A 20,324-nucleotide genomic window follows, 5' to 3' on the forward strand; every position below is an offset into this window, starting at 1 on the left:
ACATCTGACCCGCAGTCTGTTATATGCGCAAGCGCCAGAAGCAAATTTAGAAGGCCTGATCTAAGTTCGTGCGTTCCTCTATTGTATACTATGTGTGCATCTGGCAGGCTCTGCACTACCTTGCCCCATTCTCTATGCACTCTGTTGTTTAGATATTCTTCAGGCTTCTTGTGCTCGGAAAAAAACTCTTTCAGCGCGCCCGATGCACTGGCGATGTTCTGCACTTTGTATTTTCTGGAGTCCGGCGAATACAAAATGCAGCACAAAAGCGTGTACAGTCCTGTCTCTACGCAGTTGCTGTAGTTCTTGGAGCTGTCCTCTGTGAATTCTTTGAGTGCAGTGTCGTAGGGGGGTATGCTTGTGTACGTTGGCACCTGGCTAATGTTTGCAAACGGGAATTTCACGTTTTGCTCGAGTATTGACAGCGCCCTGGCCAAGGAGGCTGTGTATTTGTGGCTGGGCGCATCCTGCCTAGTGAATATCCTGTCAAACACTGATTCTAAAGCTGCATTCTCATGCGAGCACTCCTCCATCATATTCTGCAGTATTTTGTGCACGCATTTGCACAGCTCTATCCCGCTTTCTGGGCTTTCCAAATATTCGAAAATATATGCCTGTATAAGAAACTGCGCAGTTTCCAGGACATCTCCATACTCGCAGGACAACGAGGTTTTTGTATAAGAGCGCGCCTCTGCCTCAGCACCGCTAATATCTGCACTGCAAATAGAGGCGCCAGGTAGTGAGCCTGTGCGTGCGCTGCTTGATCTATGCCCGCTCTCTTTGAAGAACTTTATGACAGCCAGAGCATCTCTTTGCTTTACGAGTTGGGCCTCTTGCTCCTTCTCGCTCCATACAAAAATGTCTGAGGTGAGGCTCACCGGCTTGCCTGCGCCCTTGAAGATGACTTCAGACGGCGTCGTCTCCATGGGGACGTCCACGCCTTCGCTCAGCAGAAATAGCGAAGCCAGGACATGCATAGAGTGCTCTTTGTTTTTATTGCTTGTGAGGAATCTGTAAAAGGAATCTCTCCTCCCCCATACAATAGAAACAGAGCCGTCTACAGAAGGAAACATCTGAATGAGAGTGCGATAATAACGCGCACAATACTTGGGCTGTGCTCTAGTGCTGCACACACGCAGGCTGACTGTATCTTTTGACGGCGTTCTAACGAAGACCCCCGCTTTGTTTTCACCCTCTTTCAGGCTATAGCTTACATCTATTTCAGGCGAAACAAATCTTTTATTGTACACCAGGCCTTTCCTATGGTATATGTACCCTCTTATAAGATTCAGCGGGCCGTGCGTGTTTATGTACACGCTGCCTGCGCCCGTCTCTATTTCTGTGCTGTTTATGCTCTCTATTTTATCAAGTGGCAGTCGGCACATCGCCACGCTGCACAGTGCAAGGCGTAATATACCTAATAGTAGATGCATGGGAAGCAAAAATAAAAATGCGCAAAAGTATAGCAATTCCAAATGCGTCAAGGAAATTGGCGTTCAGTGTCTAGGCGATGCAGGACATGCTGCCTTTGTGTTTGCAGAATGTCCCCTTGAATGCATCCAGGCCCGCAGCCTTGCATAGCCGGTGCATGCTTTTTGCAAAAATATCTATTGTATGCGGGTACTGGCGTTTCTGCATGCAAAAGTGCACTCTCCATGCTGCAAAATGTAAACAAGGCAGCTTTTTCTTGGGCCAGGAAAATATATGCTGTGCTGGAGCGCACAGTGCGAAAATGGGGGCGCTATGTTCTAAGTCATATCTAATTTATTTAGTAAAATCGGCTTTGTTCTTATACCTATGAGATATGCTTATTTTTAGAGTGTATATCTCTAAGACTCACCAATAACCTCTTTTAGTGCGGATATGTTATTCTGCAATGTGCTTACAAGGCCCTCCAGCTTGGCCAGCTGCTCCTGTGCAGACAGGCTCTTCTTGGAAACTAAAGGCGTGAACGCGCTTTCTTCTGTTTTGTTCATAATGCTCTTTCTGGGCGAAGACAGCCTGCTTGGCTTTTTGGGGGATTTGAGCGAGGCCCCCTTCTTGAGATGGACTTTTCTGGTTCCCTGCACTGTTCTTTCGATAGGAACGTCCGAGCTGCTCTTGTATCCGTAGTCGATGGCAGGCTCTTCCTCCTCATACTCCGCCTCCTTTGAAAGTGGGACTCTTTCTTCGGCGGCGCCTCCTATGATGTCGGCCAAAAACGAGTTATTGCTCACCAAGTGGCTCTTTCCTAGCAGCCCTTCCATAACAGAAAGCGGCTTTGGCTCAGACCGCTGCTCAATGGGGTGTCTGATGAGCTTGGACTTCCCGTTTTTCTTGTGCCCCATGGCCGCGCTTTCTTTCTTTGTGCTTCTAGATGCGCCTTCCATAGCCAGCACGTGGACAGGCTCTTTTTCCGACGACTTGCTTAGTGTGGGATATGCGGTTGAGCCAATGGCTCTGCCTGCTGTCAGGGCGTATGCTTCGGACACAATAAAAGGTATAACTATTACTAATGAAATTTTCATATTCAGCCCACGCACAGCCTCTTATATACCTTGTCCGAAACAATGTATTAATCCTGTGCAAATAGAATCGCACCAAATAGACATGGTATCCACACAGTAAAACAAGATGATGTAAAGCAGCTTCATACATGCTATACAGTGCACCCGAACGCTGGTGTGTCGATGTGTTTGTTGTGGCGCACTGGCACACTGCAATAAAATTCAAATGCCATGCAGGCGCACCAATAGCGCTGCAAAGCCTCATTTGACGGCCTAAAATGCCGCCTATTGGTGCGCAGGCGCAGGCGCCCATATGCTTTAGCGCATGAAGGCGCGTTCTGTGCAACAGCGAGTCTCTTGCATCAAAAAGAGCGCGCTCTCGAAGAGCCAGAAATGCGTGCTGCGCAGAGAGACTTGCCGCGCGCAGAATCAGCCCATGCTATATCACTAAAATCCCCAGATCACACAGTGCCCTTGCAGCCCAGTGCAGCAAGCCAAACACTAATGCAGCGCTAATATCTCAAACAAGTACATTTATTTGCCATTCCACAGCCCCTGCACCTTTTTCCAGGCTTTCTTCAGCACGCTTTTGGGCCTTTTCTTGGAAAAAATGTGATCCAGCTTGACTTGCTCATCAAATATATCCCGTCCCTGATTGCACCCCAAGCTCAGATTTATCGTGAGTTCCTTGTTCTTTCGCCTTCTTTCATTTAAGTCTTTAATAAGTAAAGTTATGAGCTCTTTTTCTTTGCTTTTTTCTTGCAGCATTTTACTTTGCCTCCTGGAAGATTCATTTTTCAATGCCCAATTATTCATGTGACTTTTTTTATGTTTAACCCATGGCTAAAGAGCAGAAGAAAGGAATTCAATTGGCGAATTTGCTAGAGAAAAAGCTTAAAATGAACAAACTGCACGGACTGCAGGATTTATACGTGATGGTCAATGGCGTGCAGATGGCGATTCGGGATGTAGTCGCATACCACATCCACGACACCGATATGGTCTACGTTGTTGGGCCGTTGCAGCCAGCTGTCAAAACGGCAAAACAGGCTGCCTTGAAGAGGAAGGCCCAGAGGGAGGCCCGAGAGCAGGCAATGAAGGAGCACCAGCACACAGCAGAGTGCGCGCACGGCGAGGAGGCCAGAAGTCTCTCCGAAGAGGACGAGGTAGACGTTGTGGAAGACGCTGTCGTTGAAGAGGAGGCTGCAAAGGCCGCTCCGGAGGTTGCCATCACAGAGGATGATATTAAGGTGGTGGTAGAGCAGGGCGGTGTCTCCCACGAGGAGGCTGCCAAGCTGCTCAGAGAAAACGGAGGAGACCCTCTTTCCATTCTTATGATGCTGGGGAAGTAATAAAGATTTCTATGCCTATTTTCCGCTGAAAACAGTAAAGCCTTCTTTAAGATCCATGTACATGTGCTTCCTTTTCGGGTCCATTTTCTGGAGCTCCTTCAGAACGGAGACCCTGGCGGACTCCTCCGTGGTAAAGTGCAGCTTTGTGAGGAGGCTTTCCACGGTCGGGTTTTTTCCCAGGAACTCAGAGACAAACTTTGGGGGGCGCATGGCGAGAGGGCTGTCCAGGGAGATGTCTACGGTTTGCTGGCCTTTTGTTTTTATCTCTATGCGAGAGATGTCTGCAAAGCTGAACCCGTCTGCCTCGAAGGGAATGGCCACCACCTTCTTGAAGTCCGCAGTGTATTTGGTGACTTTGTCTTTGCAGTGCACAACCACGCGCGTGCGCCCTGGGACCCTCAGATGAACCTCCATGCGCGTGTCAAACTGCTTCAAGAAAGAGTTCTGGCCTGCAAACCTTCTGGCGGTTTCTGCGATGCGAACAAAAACCCATGGCGAAGATATGCCAGGGTCAGTGAAGACAATGTTTTTTATATCTTCTTGCTTTATGCTTCTGTACGTGCCGTTCTCCACGGAGGCAAAGTATGCGCTGTAGTTGGATATCGACTTGGAGAGCTCGTCCTCGATTATCCTGGGAGAGTATCGGTACACAGTCGATATGTGTATCCATGCGTATATGTTTCTGTTGTCCGCAGAGAGCACTTTGTGCACAAACTGTATGTCCATGTCGTATATGCTGTCTCCGTCCTTGCTGAGCAAGTCCAGCCTTTTCATAAGGTACATCCTGTACCTCCAAGCGTGCCACGAGTTCGGGTTGTTTTCAATTATCTCCTGCGTCAGGTAGAGCTGCTCTCTCTGGTTTGCGGGCATCAAACCGTTCTCCAGCACGCCGTAGGCTTTGTACTCTTCCGAATTCATTCGGAGTATTTCCATGGCCGAGTCGTAGCTCTCCTTCTTCAGAAACTCCTCGTCTGCCTTCTTGTATGCCTCGCAGAACGCATGCTCATCAATGTGCGTGGTAGAGCGTATAAACATAGACCTCAGAAAATTAATGCAATATATAGAAGCGCACAAGCCAAAAGCACGCCCAATCCCAAGCAAAGCCGCGTGAGCCCAAGATTCAATGCAGCACATATTTATTTCTCTAGCGCATTTCAATTCTGCATCCTTTGCAGTGTGATATATTATGCAGACTATTCCAGCGCTCTACTTGGCTGCACACGCTGTGTAGTCTGGGTGCAAAGTTGCCACTCTATTCCCTATGCCAAACAGGGCCTTCGGATACTCCCTGTGGAAAGTCCCGGCTCTGTACGTCTCGGCGTATTTGTGGATCGCTCCCACTCTCTCGGCAGGCAGAAGGTCGTCTCGCGCCCCGTTTCCGTACACCAGGAAAGTCGGCGATCTGTCAAAGACTGCTGCATACCCGTACCGCCCGTGCAAGACTATTCTTCGGGGGGTGTCTCGCGTGTATATGGACCGAATAAACGCAGCCTCAAACACCTTGCTGATTCTGAATATCTGCACCTGCGACGTTGCAGTTCCAACAAACATGGTTTCCGTCTCCATGGACACTGCAAGCGTGTTGGCTGCAGACAGGTGGTATATTGTCTTCTTGGTGTCCTTTCTCTTCGTGTTTAGCCCAAAGAAGAAAATATTCGACGGGCCCATCATAATGATGATGCTCTTCGTGGGGTGGAACTCCACCTGCTGTATATTCTGCGACCCTTTGTAGAAAACTACTGCTTTGTTCTTCTTTGTGTTCAGAATGACAACTTTTCCGTGCAAAATGGCTGCGAAGTACACGCCCGCGGGGTGCCATGCGCCGCGCCTAAATGTTTTCTCCGGGAAAAGCCTGCCCTCCATGCTCTGCACGTCCCAAGTGCTCTCGCTCTCCGTGCACGCCAAAAACGCGCTTTCCACGTCCAGGACCAGTATTCCGTGGCCAAATGTGAGCACAACCACCTTCTTCTCGTCTGGCGACAGATACGCGGCTCGCACAAGAACGTCCGTCTCTCCAGAGACAAACTTCACCACGCGCTCCGGCAAGTACCCATCCGCGTCCTTGAAGGAGAGCGATGAGCTGTGCACCACCAGATAGTACATTCCCCTGGCAACAGCAATGACGTCTCGGACGTTTTCTCCGTACGCCGTTTCTGTGTACTCTCTGACAGGTATCTCCATGTCCGCAGGAACTTTTACCTTCACAGGCGCCAGCTTCTTCCTGAGGCCCTGCAGCTCGGAGGCGTACACCCTCGGCCTGCGCACGACGTCCCTGTAGAAGTGCACATTCCTCCAAATGCCCTCGCGAGACGTCCAGAGCTCGTCCAAGTCGTCGTATGCGTCGCTTTGCTTGGGCCTCTCTGTTTTCCGGCTGAGCTTTCTGTCGATGGTCTCGCTCTGCTCCTCCCGGCCCGCCCAAATGTCTTCTTCGTCCTGAACTCTCTCCCGCTGTGCCCGAATCTCGCGCTTTTTCCGCTGCTTCTCCAGGAAGACGTCCAGTGCAAGCTCCTGCCTCCGCACATGCGCCGCGTTTTCCTCCTGCGAAACTTTGTTGACAAGCGGCTCCTCCCGGGTATCACACACAAACGCTGTTGAGTTTGGCCGTTCTATGACAAAGTGCCCAACAGGCCTGTTCGACTTGAACTTCTCTATTTTGGTTTTGTCTTTTTTTGTGATTTTTAGGCGCCCCTTGTCCGTCAAGTACTCAGACTTTCTTTTTACTCGCAAGAATTTCTGAAGCGCATCCATAAAGAGTTAAAACTTTTCTTTGGGTTTTTTCTATTTTATTTTCTATTTTTTATTCCCCTGGATGCAGATATTCGTAAAGACGCTCACAGGGAAAATAATAACCCTAGAAGTAGAGAACCACGATACAATTGAAAACGTAAAGGCAAAGATCCAGGACAAGGAGGGAATACCCCCTGACCAGCAGAGATTGATCTTTGCAGGTAAACAGCTTGAAGATGGGCGAACACTTTCTGACTACAACATCCAGAAAGAAAGCACCATCCACTTGGTGCTTAGACTGAGAGGAGGAGGAAAGAAGAAGAAGAGAAAGGCATACACCACCCCCAAGAAAGTCAAGGTTGTCAAGGAGAAGAGAAAGCTTGCGTGCCTGGCCCACTTTGAGGTAGGACAGGATGGTAAAGTCAAGATTCTGAAGAAGACGTGCACGAACTGTGGGCCTGAGATATTTATGTCTACCTTTGCCGGTGGGTCATTCTGTTCAAAGTGCTTCACCTCAGTCCTGACAGAGGATAAGCAATAAATAAAAGGCTCTGATACTTGCAGAACGCCACGGGACGGCGCCCAGAGGGCGTGCACTCGGGTATACTTAACATTGTATTTATTGGGAAAACGACTCTATTATCTGGGATACGTGGTCCTGCGGTAGTATGGTCGCTACTTCCTCTGTTATTTCAAACAGAGACATTTTCTTCGCGTCTTTCTGCGCGACAGTGTACAGCGCCTTTGCAACTGCTACGGTTGGAGACTCGGAGGTTGCGCCTTCCAGCTCCTTGATGGCTTTCTCGCTCTTTGCCCCTATGGCGCCGCCCTTGTAGAGCGCGTAGTTTCCGTCTGGCTCTATCATGGAGATGACCGAGCTTCCGTTGTAAAACCCCAAAAGAACTACCTTCACCCCAAACGGCCTGTATCCGCCTGTTATTGTGTACTTCTGTATAAAGTCGCTAAGCTCCAGCGAGAGCTTCATTATGTCGATGGTCTCTCCGATCCTGTACGCATACTCTCTGGCTATAAACACGGCCTTGTCTATGATTATAAGGCTGTCTGGCCATATTCCTGCAAACGTTAAATATATGCCTGTCTCCACCTCCTTAAACTTGTCCAAGTCTGAAAGCACTTTGTGCTTGCTCTCGGCCCTTTTCTCAATGGCCACGGATATAGTTTTGCCGTCTGAGTAGAATATAACAGGAGAGCCTCTCTCTGCAGCTAGCTGCGCATACTCGACCTGGAATATTCTGCCGTCTGGCGAAAATATAGAAAGCGCTCTGTCATACTTTCCTCCAGCCATACAAAAATAAATACGAAATGGAAATTAAATACTCGCAGGAGCATATGGGTGGGCGCATGAGGAAAATCGGTGAAAATGTAAATGGCTGTGCGGCAAGCATGCTGCACAGTCCCAGGGAAGGCGCCCGTAGCGCGCTGGGATTTGTCTGGCGTTCGAAAATAGAGCCTCTTCGGTGGCATTTTAGAAAAACGGGCCTACTGGCGCGCCCTACAAACGCAAGAGAGTGCGCGCTGTGCTGGGCTGCCCGTATTCTCCCAGGCCTTTAGCATGCAAAATAGTGCACTTGGCAGAGTGTTTATTTAAGTCCTCTCTCAGCCGACCTTGTCAGGTATTCGTTTGTTCTTTTTATGGCTGTGCCTAAGGCGCCGCGCATGTCTTCTGGGTCTTCCAGCATGCTTGTGAAGAAGTTTGCTGCAAAGACATCTCCTGCTCCCGTAGTGTTGATTACATCGATTTGATCGGGCTCCATTTCCAGTGTTTTCCGCTCTCCTGCCTCCTTGTACAGGACAGCCACAGCCTCGGACCCTGATGTTATAACTGCATTCTGGCAGGCGTTTTCTATGTGGCTGTGCAGCTCTGCTCGGCTTTGGGGAGAGCGCCCCCTCTCCTTCACGAACAGCTCAGTGTACTCTGCTATGTTTCCTACGACCCAGTCGCACTCGTTCAGAAACACCTTCACGGCATCGTGCGAGCGCGAGATCACTCCAGGATCCGACAGGTTTAGGACAGTCATGTACTCGCCCGTGGACTGGCGGCGCGCCTTCATAAGATACATTATGCTTTCGGTTGACGACTCAACGGTGTATGCCGATATGTACAGTATACTGCGCGCCCTGTTCTCTGACTTGCTTACGCACTGCATAAATGTGTCCACCATGGATCTGGACACTGTCTGCTCCAAGTTTACTTTTGTGATCATAGCTCTGTTTTTTCCATTGGGAATCACGTAGCATTTTCCTCCCTCGCTTTCGATGTATTCGGGGAAAATAGTCAGTCCCTGCACTTTTCCTTCGAGAGCGCCCGCAAAAACCTGCTTTGTCATTTTGTCGGTTGAAAATGGACCTATAAACACCGCCTGCACCTGGCTCTGTCTCTGCGCAATTTCCATGCATGTGTTGTATGCCATCCCACCATAGTACAGCTTTATTCCGTGAGACTTGGAAATTTCATCGGCAATGAGATCTCTCTGGGCGGGAGTCAAAGCAGAGTACAATGTCATTTCGTTCGGGTTTAGGCCCAGTTTCTGCACTATCTCAGAATTGCTTATGAAAATATCTATGAAAGGGACACACAACGTGTAGAACTTGAACAAAGTCATTAATAAAAAAATATAACTACATTTATATGCAAGATCGCTGTGCTCTGCCATTTGAGTGGGCGGCTTGCCAGAGCGCCAATTGGCACACTTTTATGTTAATACAGCGGTTGGCCGGCGCTGTACATGCCAATTGGCGCTTGCGCCTTCGTATTGCTTTCCAGCAGAACAGGGCATCTATCCTACGGTCCTGAAAGGGCTGGGCCACGGCATACCAAGGGCCAGGAGCCAGAAATAAGAGCGCAGAACAGCCCGATTTCCAGGCCTTGGCTGCAAGAGAGCGCACAGAAGAGGCTTGCCTGCAGACACACCTTACGAGAAAATCAAGGCGTCGCGCAGCTTTCCCTCTTCCAAGGAGCACTGCACGCACAGCGCAGAAACTGCGGGCAGAGTGTGCAAAAATAGGTCAAGCCGCGATAGGCATTTTCTTCACCCGCACTTTATGCTGCAGGCGGAATAGCGTGCTGCGGCTATCCGATCAGTATCAGCACATTTCGCCCTGAAATTAAATTGAGAGTATTTATTTGTGCTATTATTTGAGGTAACACATTGCATGTCTGCGCGTGCGGCACACAGGGACTTTATAGTTCGGTGCATAACCGAAGAAACAAGAAGCTTCTATCTTACAGAGAGCATGCGCATCAGCACATTCTACTGGGCCCTGGGGTCTTTGTTTCTGCTGGAGGAGCACAAAAAGCTGAACTCGTTTTCTGCGAGAGTAGGGGGTTTTGTCGCTGCCTGCCAGAACCCTGACGGCGGATTTGGAGGGCGCCCGGGGTATCCTTCCTGTGCGATCTCCACTCTCTCTGCACTGCAAATACTCTATCTCATCAAGAGGAACAAGGAAATTGTCCTGGCCAGCCCTGAAAGCGCGCCCCTGCCGCAAGAAGAGGCTCCGTGCGAAAAAATGCCAAGCCAATTCACAATACGCGACCGAGAGGAGGAGCTTTTGAACTTGCAGACTGCTGTCGAGAGCACAGGCTTGCCGCCTGCGGATGCGCCCAGCGGGGCAGAGTTCCCTGAAAAAAGCATAAACTACGTTCTGTGCAACGCATACCTGGAGAGCATTGTTACAAACGAGAAGCTTGTGGGGTACGACTCAATTCTGGATATTCGGCAAATATGCTGCTACGTGTCTTCCAAAAACCTCCTGTCTCTTCTGGCGCTGGGAGGCCCCGAGATGTTTTTCGTGCTCACCCCAATGAAGAAGATGCTTTGCAACTACATCTCCCAGTGCATAAACATCGACGGCGGCTTGGGGGTTATTCCCGGGTGCGAGTCTCACGCAACATACAACTTTTGCGGGCTATCTGCTCTTTTCCTAATGGGAGAAATGAGCTGTGTATACCCGCAGGAAACGGCAATGAGCATTTCCCTGCTGCAAGCCGCGTCAGGCGGCCTTTCTGGGCGCCCCGACCGAATTGAGGAAATATGCAGCACGTACTGGAACTACTCGTCTCTGGCTATTATGGGGAAAGAAAGCTATGTGGATGGCAAAGCCGTTCTCGAGTACATCTCCTCCTGCGAGAGCCCCACAGGGGGATACTCTGACAGGCCCGGCGAGAGCCCGAACTTACTGCACACGCTGTATGCGCTCGCCTGCAAGTCTATTGCTGAGCACAAAATTGTCATGGAAATCCTCCCCACACTTTCATTCTGTCTTTTTGAGTGAAACTATTTGCTCAAGAGCTTCAAAGAAGCGCTCCCTTCCATATGTAAGGCTGTGGTCGCTTTCAATCACGCACACCTTCTTCATGCCCGGCACTTTTCGAAAATGCCTCGCAATTTCCTCCACTGGTTTGACAGCATACTCGTCGAACGCGCTGAGTATGCAGTACATATCCGCGTTGAACCGGTTGAAGCACTCAATTTTTTGGTCTGTAGAAAAAAAGTCTTCGTCTCCGCCCGGCTTAAAGAGACTTATAATTCTGTCTGCGCGTATTTGGCTGTTTTTATACATTAAAAATACACTATCTGTCTCCTCCGCGCTTTCAATTAGCCTCTCGGCTGCTTCAACAACGCTTTTTATCTCGGGGTTTACGCTTTCCTCATACTCTCTGTCGCTCACGGGGGCTTGCAGGATGAAGACTTCGCTTTTTCTGGGCTTGTGCGCTTGCGCGTACAGCATAAGCACCTGGCAGCCTGTTGAGTGCCCGATGAACCACACGCCCGCATACGCCTGCATGCCCAGCTCTGTGTACATGACAGACACGTCGTGAACGTCATCGTGTATGCTGTGCAGTCCGTAGTTGGGCATAGACCTAAGCCCAAGCGAAAACACCCGGACGCCCATAGAAGCGCCGCGATCCATCATCTCCCCAGAGTAGAAGCCGTCTGCAGTGTCGCCCAGTCCCCCCACCAGCACGATAAGATACTCTGACTCCACTCCATTGTCGCAGTAAGCGAGTCCAGACGCTGTTTTCTTCATTGTGTGAAGTGCTGAAAAACAGAATGTAAAAAGAGCTAAACGATGCCACGCTTAGCGCGTAAAGGGCCAAACGCACCAGCATGCTGGCGCTCTCGAGCTATATACGGCTAGAATCTCTGCCTTTCCAGGCGGGGCGTGCACTTCGCGGCCGAGTTCGGCTGCCCAGGCCTTTAAACTGCGCGCATTCATCTTTTCAGCCTGCCAGAGGGCAGTGGATGCTTGCATGGGCCGCATAAATTCTGCACAAACTGCCATGCACAGTTTGCACTTTTGCACTCTATATATTCGCGCCCACATTTTTGCAAATGGGGTATTTCTGTGCCGTGTGCAACACGCTAATAAAGTCGAAAACTCCAAAGGGATGGATTGACCACATACGCGGGGTCCGGCACAAGCAAAACATAGCAGAGATAATTAGGCCAGAAAGTGCTGCTGCCCTTGGCTCCATGGTTCTTGAGGGGGTTCTGAAAGAAGAAGAGCGCAAAGGGATACTCGGCATAATATCCGCAACGCCGAGCAGGGAGGACTCCAGGCAGAAAATACTTGCGTTTCTCAACGGGGTCCTAGTGCGGAAATCGATGGAAATATTCCGTGCCACGTAGCAAGCGGTGCACAGTTGCGAGGCCGTAAATAAACAGAAGAAGCACGTGCCGTATGCAAAGTTCAAATGCGCTGGGAAAAGAGCGCCCAGACCTTTACGTACACAGTATAAACATAAAAAGCGCGCATAGCACGTCTGCAGGCCTGCGCTGTGCACTTTTGTCTCTTTGGTTTGTCTGGCATGCGTTTATTTTTTGGTTATTTTTCCGTGGATTATTCCCAGATACTCCTGGTACTTTGGATATCCTCCCATTTGGTCTTCCACCATGTAACCAATAAAGTCTGCGTCCATCTCGCCCTGCACGCACTGGGTGACCTTCAGCTGCACTCCGTACATCTCCTTAAGCCTCTCCATTGCGGACAAGACCACCTCGTTCTGAACCATTTCGTCGATGTAGTCTACCGCGCCCTTTCCAAACCACAAAATGCATCTCTCTCCTGCGTCCATCAGGTAGCTTTCGTCCGAGTCCAGCACGCGCATGCTGAGCCTTTCAGCCACCAAATCGTCGATTGACGAGACCGTAAAAAGCGACGATATTTTAACAAGCCTGGGATAGAACATCCTGAAGGTCTGGTCCACAGGCAGGGGCATTACCTCTCCTGCAAACTCTGTCCGCATGGCGTAGCTCAGCTGGATTTTGGGCTGTTTGAAAATGCTCTGCACAATCACAGGGAGCCCCTTTATTGAGTCAGGCAGCACGAGCTGGGTGCTTGAGGTGTCTTTTGCGCATGCTCTCTTGTACAATGTCAGCGCATGGACCATGGAGCTCTCCACTTTCCGCGCGTTCTCTACCATGTTCACGGGCTCTGAGCAGATGTACTTGCAGACCCCGCTAAACATTCCGTCCATGGAAAGCCCTGCAAACACCTGCGGTATGACTCGGCTCGCCCGCAGCTTCATGTTCAGCACGCGCACTCGGTTCTCTCCAGCTTGGTTGACATACTCGATAGCTGCCTGTATGTACACGGGCGTGCCCTCTTTAAGGAAGTCCTCAACAGAAAAGCTCACTGCAAATGTTGTTGACTGCGTCATCTCCGGGAAAGAGATCATTGAAATGTTCTCCGAGGACCCGCTGCTGTAAATCGCCCTTTTTTTAAGCCCGTTGCTGCAAACCACCCGCACAGAGCACCGGAAAAAGGCCTCCTGGTGGGCCTTGTCCAGCATCCCGCTGTACACATGCTCGCGCTCTACAGTGCCCCCAGAGCTAAACACAATCCTGTGCAGCTTTTCCAGTTTTGTGGCCGCAGTGCAAAATACGTGCAAAGACATTCCGCAGTCTATTGCTGTTTGTGTCGTGCTTTCTAAAACCTCCCCGTACTCTGCCCCGCCCAGCCACGCCATGACTTTGCATCCTCCCGTGTACGCAGCCATCTGTATGGCTGCTGTCAGGGCACTGGACATGCCAAACGCAGGCGCACTGCAGGACTCGACTATTTCCATGAGCTGGCCAACTCTTTCTTCTGTGAGGTCGTCCGTCTCTATAAACAGAGGCGCGCACAGGCCGCACTCTCCCTTTATGTTGTACATCACGTTGAGCGTGTACCCTAGCTCCCCGTCTGAAACCACAGACGCATTTTCTCCGACCAGCACAACTGCAAACCTTCTGTAAAAAAGGCTGAACTCCTTGGAGAGCAGAATGTTTTTCATCGCGTTTATGTACTCGGCATACCCTGCGGTGTTTTTGGAGACCATCGAGCAGTCTATCATAAAGACGACTGAAGGCTCGTTCCACTTTCTGCACGAGGGCAGCTGCAGGTTTCCCTTGGGGAGCGTGCTGGAAGAGTACCAGCTTCTGTCCTTTGAGTGCACGCCCTCGCACACGTAGTCGGTGCTGTACTCGAGAAGAGAAGGGCAGTCTGCCTGGACCTTATTCATGGTCCCGCACATTGCGCACTTGTACTGGTACGTCGTGTCGTCGTTCATGGGCGTGGGAAAGGAGCTGCACTCGGTGCACTTCGTGAGGTAGTCCATTCTGTACTCGGGAATTGCTACTGCTGAGTTGAATGGCTGCACGCTCACGAGCAAAGGCAGGCCCACAAGCTCAAACAAGTCCTCGTCTGCAGGGACGACGTACATGCTGGAGCGCATCATCAGGTGAGAAGCTCCTTCTGAAGAATACTTCACACCAGGATTGAGCGCATACGGGGGCGACGCTCGGGCATCTTCTCTTACCTTGTCGTGCTCGAGTATTTGCGGAATCGAGGGCAGCCTACTAAACACTTCGTGCTCTCGCGCGTCTCTGTCGCTGCTTGCTGGTTTGTTCATCCGTGTACTTAGTGATGGCACATTGTTGGTTCTGTTGAATGCATTATCTCTAAATACGTCTTTATCTTGCGAGTGGCTGAACATTACAATAAAATTTAAGCAAATTAAATGAATAGTTAAAAATAAATACATGGGACAGTATAAAGTAGTGAAGATGAAGAACCTCCTGAGAGCACACGAGAACAAAGTGTACATCTCGGGAGAGTATAAGAGTGAATATTGCATAGTGAAAGGATATGTGTTCAGGGTGCGGGTAGACTATGAAATGCCTCCATACAGCATAGCGCTGTCGCAAGTCCAGAGAGCGCTTGTGAGCCTGCAGGAAAACGAGTACGTGGACGTAATCGATGCTTCGGGCGACAGGCTCGGCGTAATTGAGGAAGTCTGCATTTCCATTGTTGGGAAAGTAAAGGGCGTGCACGTGCGGGTGTCCCACAAAACTGTTCTGAAGACATTCCTGGATGTGCTGGAGGGAATTCCCCTTGTGGAGGGCCAGGAGCTGGGGCTTCTCATGGAGTCTGAGGCGGTTTCAGAGTCTGCTGCCCGGGACGTTCTTTTCATGTGCCGCGTGGAGAGCATGCGCATGCGGAGCGGGTCTCTTGTGGGAGTAGTTCGCAGAAACACGCAGGTGCTTATAGGTGAGCACAAAGGCGTGACTATCTTGGGGCTTGGAAACGAGCTAAACATAAACTCGCAGTTTGACTTCCAGCAGATGGAGATTGGGGGGCTCAAAAAAGAGTTTGGAGAGATGTTTAGGCGCGCGTTCATACAGAGAATGTACAACCCAGGCTTTATTAAGGACATGGGGATAAACCACATAAAAGGCATTATGCTGTACGGGCCGCCAGGCACAGGAAAGACCCTTATTGCGCGGAAGATGTCGTCCCTTTTGAACTCTGCGCCGCCCAAGATTGTGAACGGGCCTGAAATACTGAACAAGTATGTTGGGCAGAGCGAGGAAAATATTCGAAAATTATTTGAAGACGCGGAGCGGGACTACAAGATGTACGGAGACGAAAGCGCCCTGCACATAATAATATTTGATGAGATCGACGCAATCTGCAAGAGCCGAGGGTCTTCGAACGGGGTTGGCGACCAGGTGGTGAACCAGCTGCTCTCGAAAATAGACGGGGTGGAGTCATTGAACAACATTCTTGTAATAGGGATGACAAACAGGCTGGACTTGATTGACGATGCCTTGCTGCGCCCGGGGCGGTTTGAGATACACATAGAAATATCATTGCCAGACGAGAGCGGGCGGCTGGAAATTCTCAAGATCCACACAAGCAAGATGGAGAAGAACTGCTTTATGAAAAAAGACGTGGATTTGCGAAGCATAGCAAAAAAGGCCAGAAACTACACGGGCGCCGAAATAACAGCGCTTGTAAAGAGTGCGGCTTCGTTTGCCTTGGAAAGGTCTAGAAGCACAAAAACAGATGTAATGATAGATATGGACGATTTCACAAGGGCCCTGGAGGAGACTGTTCCTTCGTTTGGAGTGAGCACGGCTTTGCGCATACCCGAGCCGTTCTACCCGTACCCCTCCGCGCAGAGCGTGCTTGAATTTGGAGACTCGATTGTGGGGAGGCTCCGAAAGGACACGCAGAAAAAGTCGAAGACGCTCTCCTTGCTCCTAACCGGAGGGCCGGGCGTGGGGAAAACCGCGCTTGCTGAAATGATTGCGAAGAGGTCTGAAGTCCCGTTCATTCGCGTTATATCGCCGAAAGACATCGTAGGAAAAGAAGAGAACGAGAAAGTGAACTACATAAAGAAGACCTTTAAGGATGCATATAAGAGCACGGAGTCGCTTGTGGTGCTGGACGACATGGAGGGCCTTATGGACTATGTGGGAATTGGGCCTAGATTTTCCAACCCCATACTGCAGGCTATGAAGCTGTTTGCAAAGAATCAGAGCCGGTACAAGGTCATGGTTATAGGGACAGCCACAGACAAGTCTCTGATGGAGGAGTGCGGAATATTTGGGTCATTTGATGCCCATTTAGAGCTTACAACGCTGACCCCGCAGGACGCCAACTGGCTCACTGCAAACACACCTCTTTCTGTTACCTCAAGCAAAACCATACGAGAAATCATTCAATAAATACAATAGTGCGAAATAGTGTGTGCGTAAACAAGAAATGCAGGGCGCCAGCTGCCATGCCTCTGCAGTATTCCCAGGCTTTCCACGCCTTCTCTTTGGAGCCTGCCCGCTCTCCTAATAGCTGCAAAGGCGCGGAGCCGGCTGGCCTGCTCGTGAAATTTACACTCTCTATACTATTGTGCGTTTATTAATTCGGGGTTATTGACAAGCCGTCTACAAGTATTTTGCCCTCTTCCTGCAGCTCCTCCAGGATGCTCATTAGCGTTTTTTCCGGGACCCTTCCAGTTGCGTTCAGAGCCTCCAAGACCTTCTGCACTGTGCTGCCCTTCCCTATGCACTTCATAATAAGCTCTCTCAGGGCGTCTTCCTCCTTTATGGCGGCCGAAGTTTTCCCCGTGTGCAGCAGCTCCATGTCTATTCTTCCAGTGACAGGGTCAACTGCGTACATGAGAAGCGAGTCCTTTATCACGCGAATTGCCTCTGCCACGTCCTCCTCGTCAACGGTTGCAGACAGCCTCATACGGGCGTGCGCCTCGCTCAGGCGAATCAGACTCTCCAGCTGCCTGGTGGTTGCTGTCACGCTTTTCCCGTTTCCAAGCATGCGCAGCTCCTGGTACTCGAGCGATATTCTGCGGGCAGAAGCCTCTGAAATTTTCGGAGTTATTTTTCTTCCCTCCTGTATGTACTCCTTAAGAACCCGCTCCTCCACCGGCGCCTCCACAGGCTTATCCGTGCCAGCGTATAGCTTTATGATGTGCGTGCTGATTTCTGTGTCTCTCTTGCTGTTGACTGTGTCCAGCAAAAGGCAGACCACGTCAAACCTGCTAAGAAGCGTGGGCGGTATGTCCAAGTTTTCGATTATGTTTTTCTTCGGGTTGTAGCTGCTTTCAATCGGGTTGCAGGCGGCAAGAATCGAGCATCTGGCATTCAGCGTTGTTATAATCCCTGCCTTGGCCACACTCACCGTCTGCTGCTCCATTGCCTCGTGCAGAACACTGCGCGTGCCCTCCCCCATTTTGTCAAACTCGTCAATGCAGCAAACTCCCCCGTCACTTATGACAAGTGCCCCAGACTCCAAAATGTGCTGCCCGCTGTCAACGTCCCTAGAGACGTTCGCGGTCAAACCCACCGCACTCGAACCCTTTCCGGAGGTATACACGCCCCTTTCAATAAGCCTGTGCACCGCCAGAAGCAGCTGACTTTTTGCCACTCCCGGGTCGCCTGCCAGGAGAATGTTTATGTCTCCGCGGAACCTTGCGCCGTTCAAGGACTTTGTTACGCCGCCAAACATCTGCAGCAGCAGGGCCTTTTTTACATCGAGCATCCCGTAGATGGACGGCGCTATGGAGGCGGCCAGCTTTTCGTACAGGTCCTCAGACTTTCTCAGCTCTTCAATTTTGTCCAGCGCTGTGAACTTCTCCTTTGGGTGCGCGAGCTTTCTGTAGCTGACCATTTCTATGTATGTCTTGAAAGAGCTGCGGATTGTTCTATGAATGTAGTTTAGCTTCAATGGGACTGCTCTGTAGACTCCCGTTATCGTAACTTTGTCTCCAGGCACGAGCTTGTCCGTGAGTATGTGGGACGCCAAAACAGTTATTGCGCAGGGCACAAGCCCGTCTGTAACCGCCTCTGGAAGCTCCTGTATTTTTATGACCTGCTTGTCCTGGAAGGTCGAGAGCGCGCTGTTCATTTCCATGGTGAACTTTCCCCCGCAGGCGCAGTCCACAGGCTCGGAAATAACGCCGCGAACAACCTCTGCGCGCGTGACTTCGCTGCACTTTGCGCACGTGTACGCTGCTGTCGTGATGTCCGGCAGTATTCCGCTGGTCTTGGTGACCATTCCTGTTATTTCCACTGTTGTGTCTACGTCCATAGGAAGAAGGTCCCGGATGTTCTTGTGGTTGCCCACATTCGATATAATAACCCGAATGACGGGGGGCGTCGACGGGTACTTTTCCAGGTACAAGTCCGTTATGGCTATTTCCAGCAGGGGAAAGACCTCGACCGGATATGAAAGTATCTCCATGCGCACTTTTTCGTACGGAGTGCCCTTTAAGTCCATGCAATCCAGCGTTATAACGTACTTCTCCAGCTCGTACATTTCTTCTATTCTGTTCATGTACACAGGCACCCCTTCCGCGTTTACATGTGTGCGTATAAACTCCTTAAAGAGGTCTATTGTCTCCTGTATGTTGATTGTCGTCCCCCACACTACACGCATGTTCTCTTGGGTGTATGTTGACTTCATGTCCTCCACTATGTCTGGCGTGTTCTCAGAGTTGTACTGTGTGTGGTGGAATGGCTGGCTGGTGCTTATACTTATCTGGCTGGCATTCTCAAATGAGAACACCGCCGAGTTCTGTGAGTATTCGTCTTCTCTATCCATTCGATTATAAATTTGCACGAATAAAAAATTCATATACACATCCCGCATTAGTACGCCAAAAACAGGAATGGCAATGCGGCTTGAAATTGCGCTTGAAAACTCCTGCTTTCCAGCCGCCCACAAAAGGCTGCCATACTGTCCGCACTTCCCATTCAACAGTTTCCACAGAGTTGCGTATGTTGTGCGCGCCCTCAGGCACTTTCTGCTGCCAGGACAGTCTGTTCATGGGCAATGCTTCTGGCGCGGCTGCACCTGTCGAATAGCAGCATAGAGCCAGCCACATCCATGCCAAAAGCGCAAAAGTGGGCGAAGAAGACGCAGGCGAAAGAGCGCATTTTTGCATGCAGAAATGCAAATTCGCGTGTCGCATGCTGCCTCCCACGCCATTTCAAAAATATGTGCAAACCATGCCAAAGCGCACACTCACTGCGCCATACCCAAATTTCCTAATGTAATTTTATTTTGCTTGTCCCACGCCCTTCTACACTATGAACGGCCTAAGGAGCAGAAGAGACAGAAAGCAGAAGAACACGGCTATGCCACTGAGCCACCTTTTAATAAATAGCATCCGCTTTTTCCTCTTTATAGTCTCCTCTAGCTCTCTTAAATACACCTCGGAGTATTCTACAGAGGCTGTCGTGTACGCTATTCTGTCCAGCTCTTCTTTCTGCATGTTTATAATAGACTCAATGAACTCTGTCTTGTTGTTGAGCCTTTCCATTCTATCGGAGACTTCTGCTATTCTTTCCTCCCTTGTGTCAATGTGCACTATTTCGTCTTCTCTTAGCAGCACCGCCTCTCTCTCCTCCTCCAGGCAGTTTTTTAAGCACACGAGGCACACCTCGTCTGCATTGGTCTCCGTGCTCCATAGGGAGCCAAACTGCTCCTCGAGGGCTGAAAACTCGCTCTGCGCCTGCTCTGGAATTCCGGCGTTCAGCGAAATGATGTTCTTGTTGGCGCTGATAAGGCCTTCAGCGTATGAAAAGAGGTCTTTCCTCCTCTTCCAGCACGGATTCTTCCCTATCCTTATGATCCGGAGCGAGTCTTTCAGTGCGCACTTGTTCCTGTGGAATGCTATTTCCATTCTGTTTACTGCCGTGTGCGTATTAATACACTCTGTAACATAGGTTTGTTTCAGAATGGAAAATATGCAGCGCAGCTGAATACTGGACAATCCATGCCCGCACACGCATGGAATGCTTGGCAAGCACAGCCTATCAGATCTAGCGCGCTTATGCGAGCCCTGGCAGAGTCTGGCCCATAATATTTCCCTTTCATCTAACAAATGCCACCTTATCCTGTGCTTGCCATGCACTTTCATCGCAAAATAGCGCGAGCTTGTAGCATTTCTGGCTTT

At 50.2% G+C, this 20,324-nt stretch overlaps 16 protein-coding genes across 16 annotated transcripts; 5 read left to right on the forward strand and 11 right to left on the reverse strand.

The window, feature by feature from the left end:
- Positions 1-2: 2 nt before the first annotated feature.
- Positions 3-1,433, reverse strand: NEMAJ01_1672 (uncharacterized protein; the record flags this gene model as incomplete). The annotated part of the gene is made up of 1 exon (XM_047915510.1): positions 3-1,433. A coding segment is annotated over one exon (1,431 nt), but the record flags the coding sequence as incomplete, so codon positions are not given.
- A 396-nt stretch (positions 1,434-1,829) lies between these two features.
- Positions 1,830-2,507, reverse strand: NEMAJ01_1673 (uncharacterized protein; the record flags this gene model as incomplete). Its single annotated transcript, XM_047915511.1, has 1 exon — positions 1,830-2,507. One exon carries the CDS (start codon positions 2,505-2,507, stop codon positions 1,830-1,832), a length of 678 nt encoding a protein of 225 aa, XP_047771468.1.
- A 513-nt stretch (positions 2,508-3,020) lies between these two features.
- NEMAJ01_1669 (uncharacterized protein) lies at positions 3,021-3,254 on the reverse strand (the record flags this gene model as incomplete). Its single annotated transcript, XM_047915507.1, has 1 exon — positions 3,021-3,254. The coding sequence occupies one exon, from the start codon at positions 3,252-3,254 to the stop codon at positions 3,021-3,023; it is 234 nt and encodes a 77-aa protein (XP_047771464.1).
- Positions 3,255-3,325: 71 nt separating this feature from the next.
- NEMAJ01_1674 (uncharacterized protein) lies at positions 3,326-3,838 on the forward strand (the record flags this gene model as incomplete). The annotated part of the gene is made up of 1 exon (XM_047915512.1): positions 3,326-3,838. The coding sequence occupies one exon, from the start codon at positions 3,326-3,328 to the stop codon at positions 3,836-3,838; it is 513 nt and encodes a 170-aa protein (XP_047771469.1).
- Positions 3,839-3,853: 15 nt separating this feature from the next.
- NEMAJ01_1675 (uncharacterized protein) lies at positions 3,854-4,873 on the reverse strand (the record flags this gene model as incomplete). Its single annotated transcript, XM_047915513.1, has 1 exon — positions 3,854-4,873. The coding sequence occupies one exon, from the start codon at positions 4,871-4,873 to the stop codon at positions 3,854-3,856; it is 1,020 nt and encodes a 339-aa protein (XP_047771470.1).
- Positions 4,874-5,044: 171 nt separating this feature from the next.
- NEMAJ01_1676 (uncharacterized protein) lies at positions 5,045-6,586 on the reverse strand (the record flags this gene model as incomplete). The annotated part of the gene is made up of 1 exon (XM_047915514.1): positions 5,045-6,586. The coding sequence occupies one exon, from the start codon at positions 6,584-6,586 to the stop codon at positions 5,045-5,047; it is 1,542 nt and encodes a 513-aa protein (XP_047771471.1).
- Positions 6,587-6,647: 61 nt separating this feature from the next.
- On the forward strand, positions 6,648-7,106 carry NEMAJ01_1677 (ubiquitin-small subunit ribosomal protein S27Ae; the record flags this gene model as incomplete). Its single annotated transcript, XM_047915515.1, has 1 exon — positions 6,648-7,106. The coding sequence occupies one exon, from the start codon at positions 6,648-6,650 to the stop codon at positions 7,104-7,106; it is 459 nt and encodes a 152-aa protein (XP_047771472.1).
- Positions 7,107-7,184: 78 nt separating this feature from the next.
- NEMAJ01_1678 (20S proteasome subunit alpha 4) lies at positions 7,185-7,871 on the reverse strand (the record flags this gene model as incomplete). The annotated part of the gene is made up of 1 exon (XM_047915516.1): positions 7,185-7,871. The coding sequence occupies one exon, from the start codon at positions 7,869-7,871 to the stop codon at positions 7,185-7,187; it is 687 nt and encodes a 228-aa protein (XP_047771473.1).
- A 295-nt stretch (positions 7,872-8,166) lies between these two features.
- NEMAJ01_1679 (adenosine kinase) lies at positions 8,167-9,189 on the reverse strand (the record flags this gene model as incomplete). Its single annotated transcript, XM_047915517.1, has 1 exon — positions 8,167-9,189. The coding sequence occupies one exon, from the start codon at positions 9,187-9,189 to the stop codon at positions 8,167-8,169; it is 1,023 nt and encodes a 340-aa protein (XP_047771474.1).
- Positions 9,190-9,739: 550 nt separating this feature from the next.
- Positions 9,740-10,858, forward strand: NEMAJ01_1680 (geranylgeranyl transferase type-2 subunit beta; the record flags this gene model as incomplete). Its single annotated transcript, XM_047915518.1, has 1 exon — positions 9,740-10,858. The coding sequence occupies one exon, from the start codon at positions 9,740-9,742 to the stop codon at positions 10,856-10,858; it is 1,119 nt and encodes a 372-aa protein (XP_047771475.1).
- NEMAJ01_1681 (uncharacterized protein) lies at positions 10,838-11,614 on the reverse strand (the record flags this gene model as incomplete). Its single annotated transcript, XM_047915519.1, has 1 exon — positions 10,838-11,614. The coding sequence occupies one exon, from the start codon at positions 11,612-11,614 to the stop codon at positions 10,838-10,840; it is 777 nt and encodes a 258-aa protein (XP_047771476.1).
- Positions 11,615-11,919: 305 nt separating this feature from the next.
- Positions 11,920-12,216, forward strand: NEMAJ01_1670 (uncharacterized protein; the record flags this gene model as incomplete). The annotated part of the gene is made up of 1 exon (XM_047915508.1): positions 11,920-12,216. The coding sequence occupies one exon, from the start codon at positions 11,920-11,922 to the stop codon at positions 12,214-12,216; it is 297 nt and encodes a 98-aa protein (XP_047771465.1).
- Positions 12,217-12,401: 185 nt separating this feature from the next.
- Positions 12,402-14,564, reverse strand: NEMAJ01_1682 (protein transport protein SEC24; the record flags this gene model as incomplete). The annotated part of the gene is made up of 1 exon (XM_047915520.1): positions 12,402-14,564. One exon carries the CDS (start codon positions 14,562-14,564, stop codon positions 12,402-12,404), a length of 2,163 nt encoding a protein of 720 aa, XP_047771477.1.
- A 46-nt stretch (positions 14,565-14,610) lies between these two features.
- On the forward strand, positions 14,611-16,581 carry NEMAJ01_1683 (vesicle-fusing ATPase; the record flags this gene model as incomplete). The annotated part of the gene is made up of 1 exon (XM_047915521.1): positions 14,611-16,581. The coding sequence occupies one exon, from the start codon at positions 14,611-14,613 to the stop codon at positions 16,579-16,581; it is 1,971 nt and encodes a 656-aa protein (XP_047771478.1).
- Positions 16,582-16,768: 187 nt separating this feature from the next.
- On the reverse strand, positions 16,769-18,967 carry NEMAJ01_1684 (DNA replication licensing factor MCM4; the record flags this gene model as incomplete). Its single annotated transcript, XM_047915522.1, has 1 exon — positions 16,769-18,967. The coding sequence occupies one exon, from the start codon at positions 18,965-18,967 to the stop codon at positions 16,769-16,771; it is 2,199 nt and encodes a 732-aa protein (XP_047771479.1).
- A 481-nt stretch (positions 18,968-19,448) lies between these two features.
- Positions 19,449-20,288, reverse strand: NEMAJ01_1685 (uncharacterized protein; the record flags this gene model as incomplete). Its single annotated transcript, XM_047915523.1, has 1 exon — positions 19,449-20,288. The coding sequence occupies one exon, from the start codon at positions 20,286-20,288 to the stop codon at positions 19,449-19,451; it is 840 nt and encodes a 279-aa protein (XP_047771480.1).
- Positions 20,289-20,324: the final 36 nt, after the last annotated feature.

Source organism: Nematocida major (assembly GCF_021653875.1).
Source record: "Nematocida major strain JUm2507 chromosome Unknown 2439, whole genome shotgun sequence".
In the NCBI taxonomy this organism is placed as follows: Eukaryota; Fungi; Microsporidia; genus Nematocida; species Nematocida major.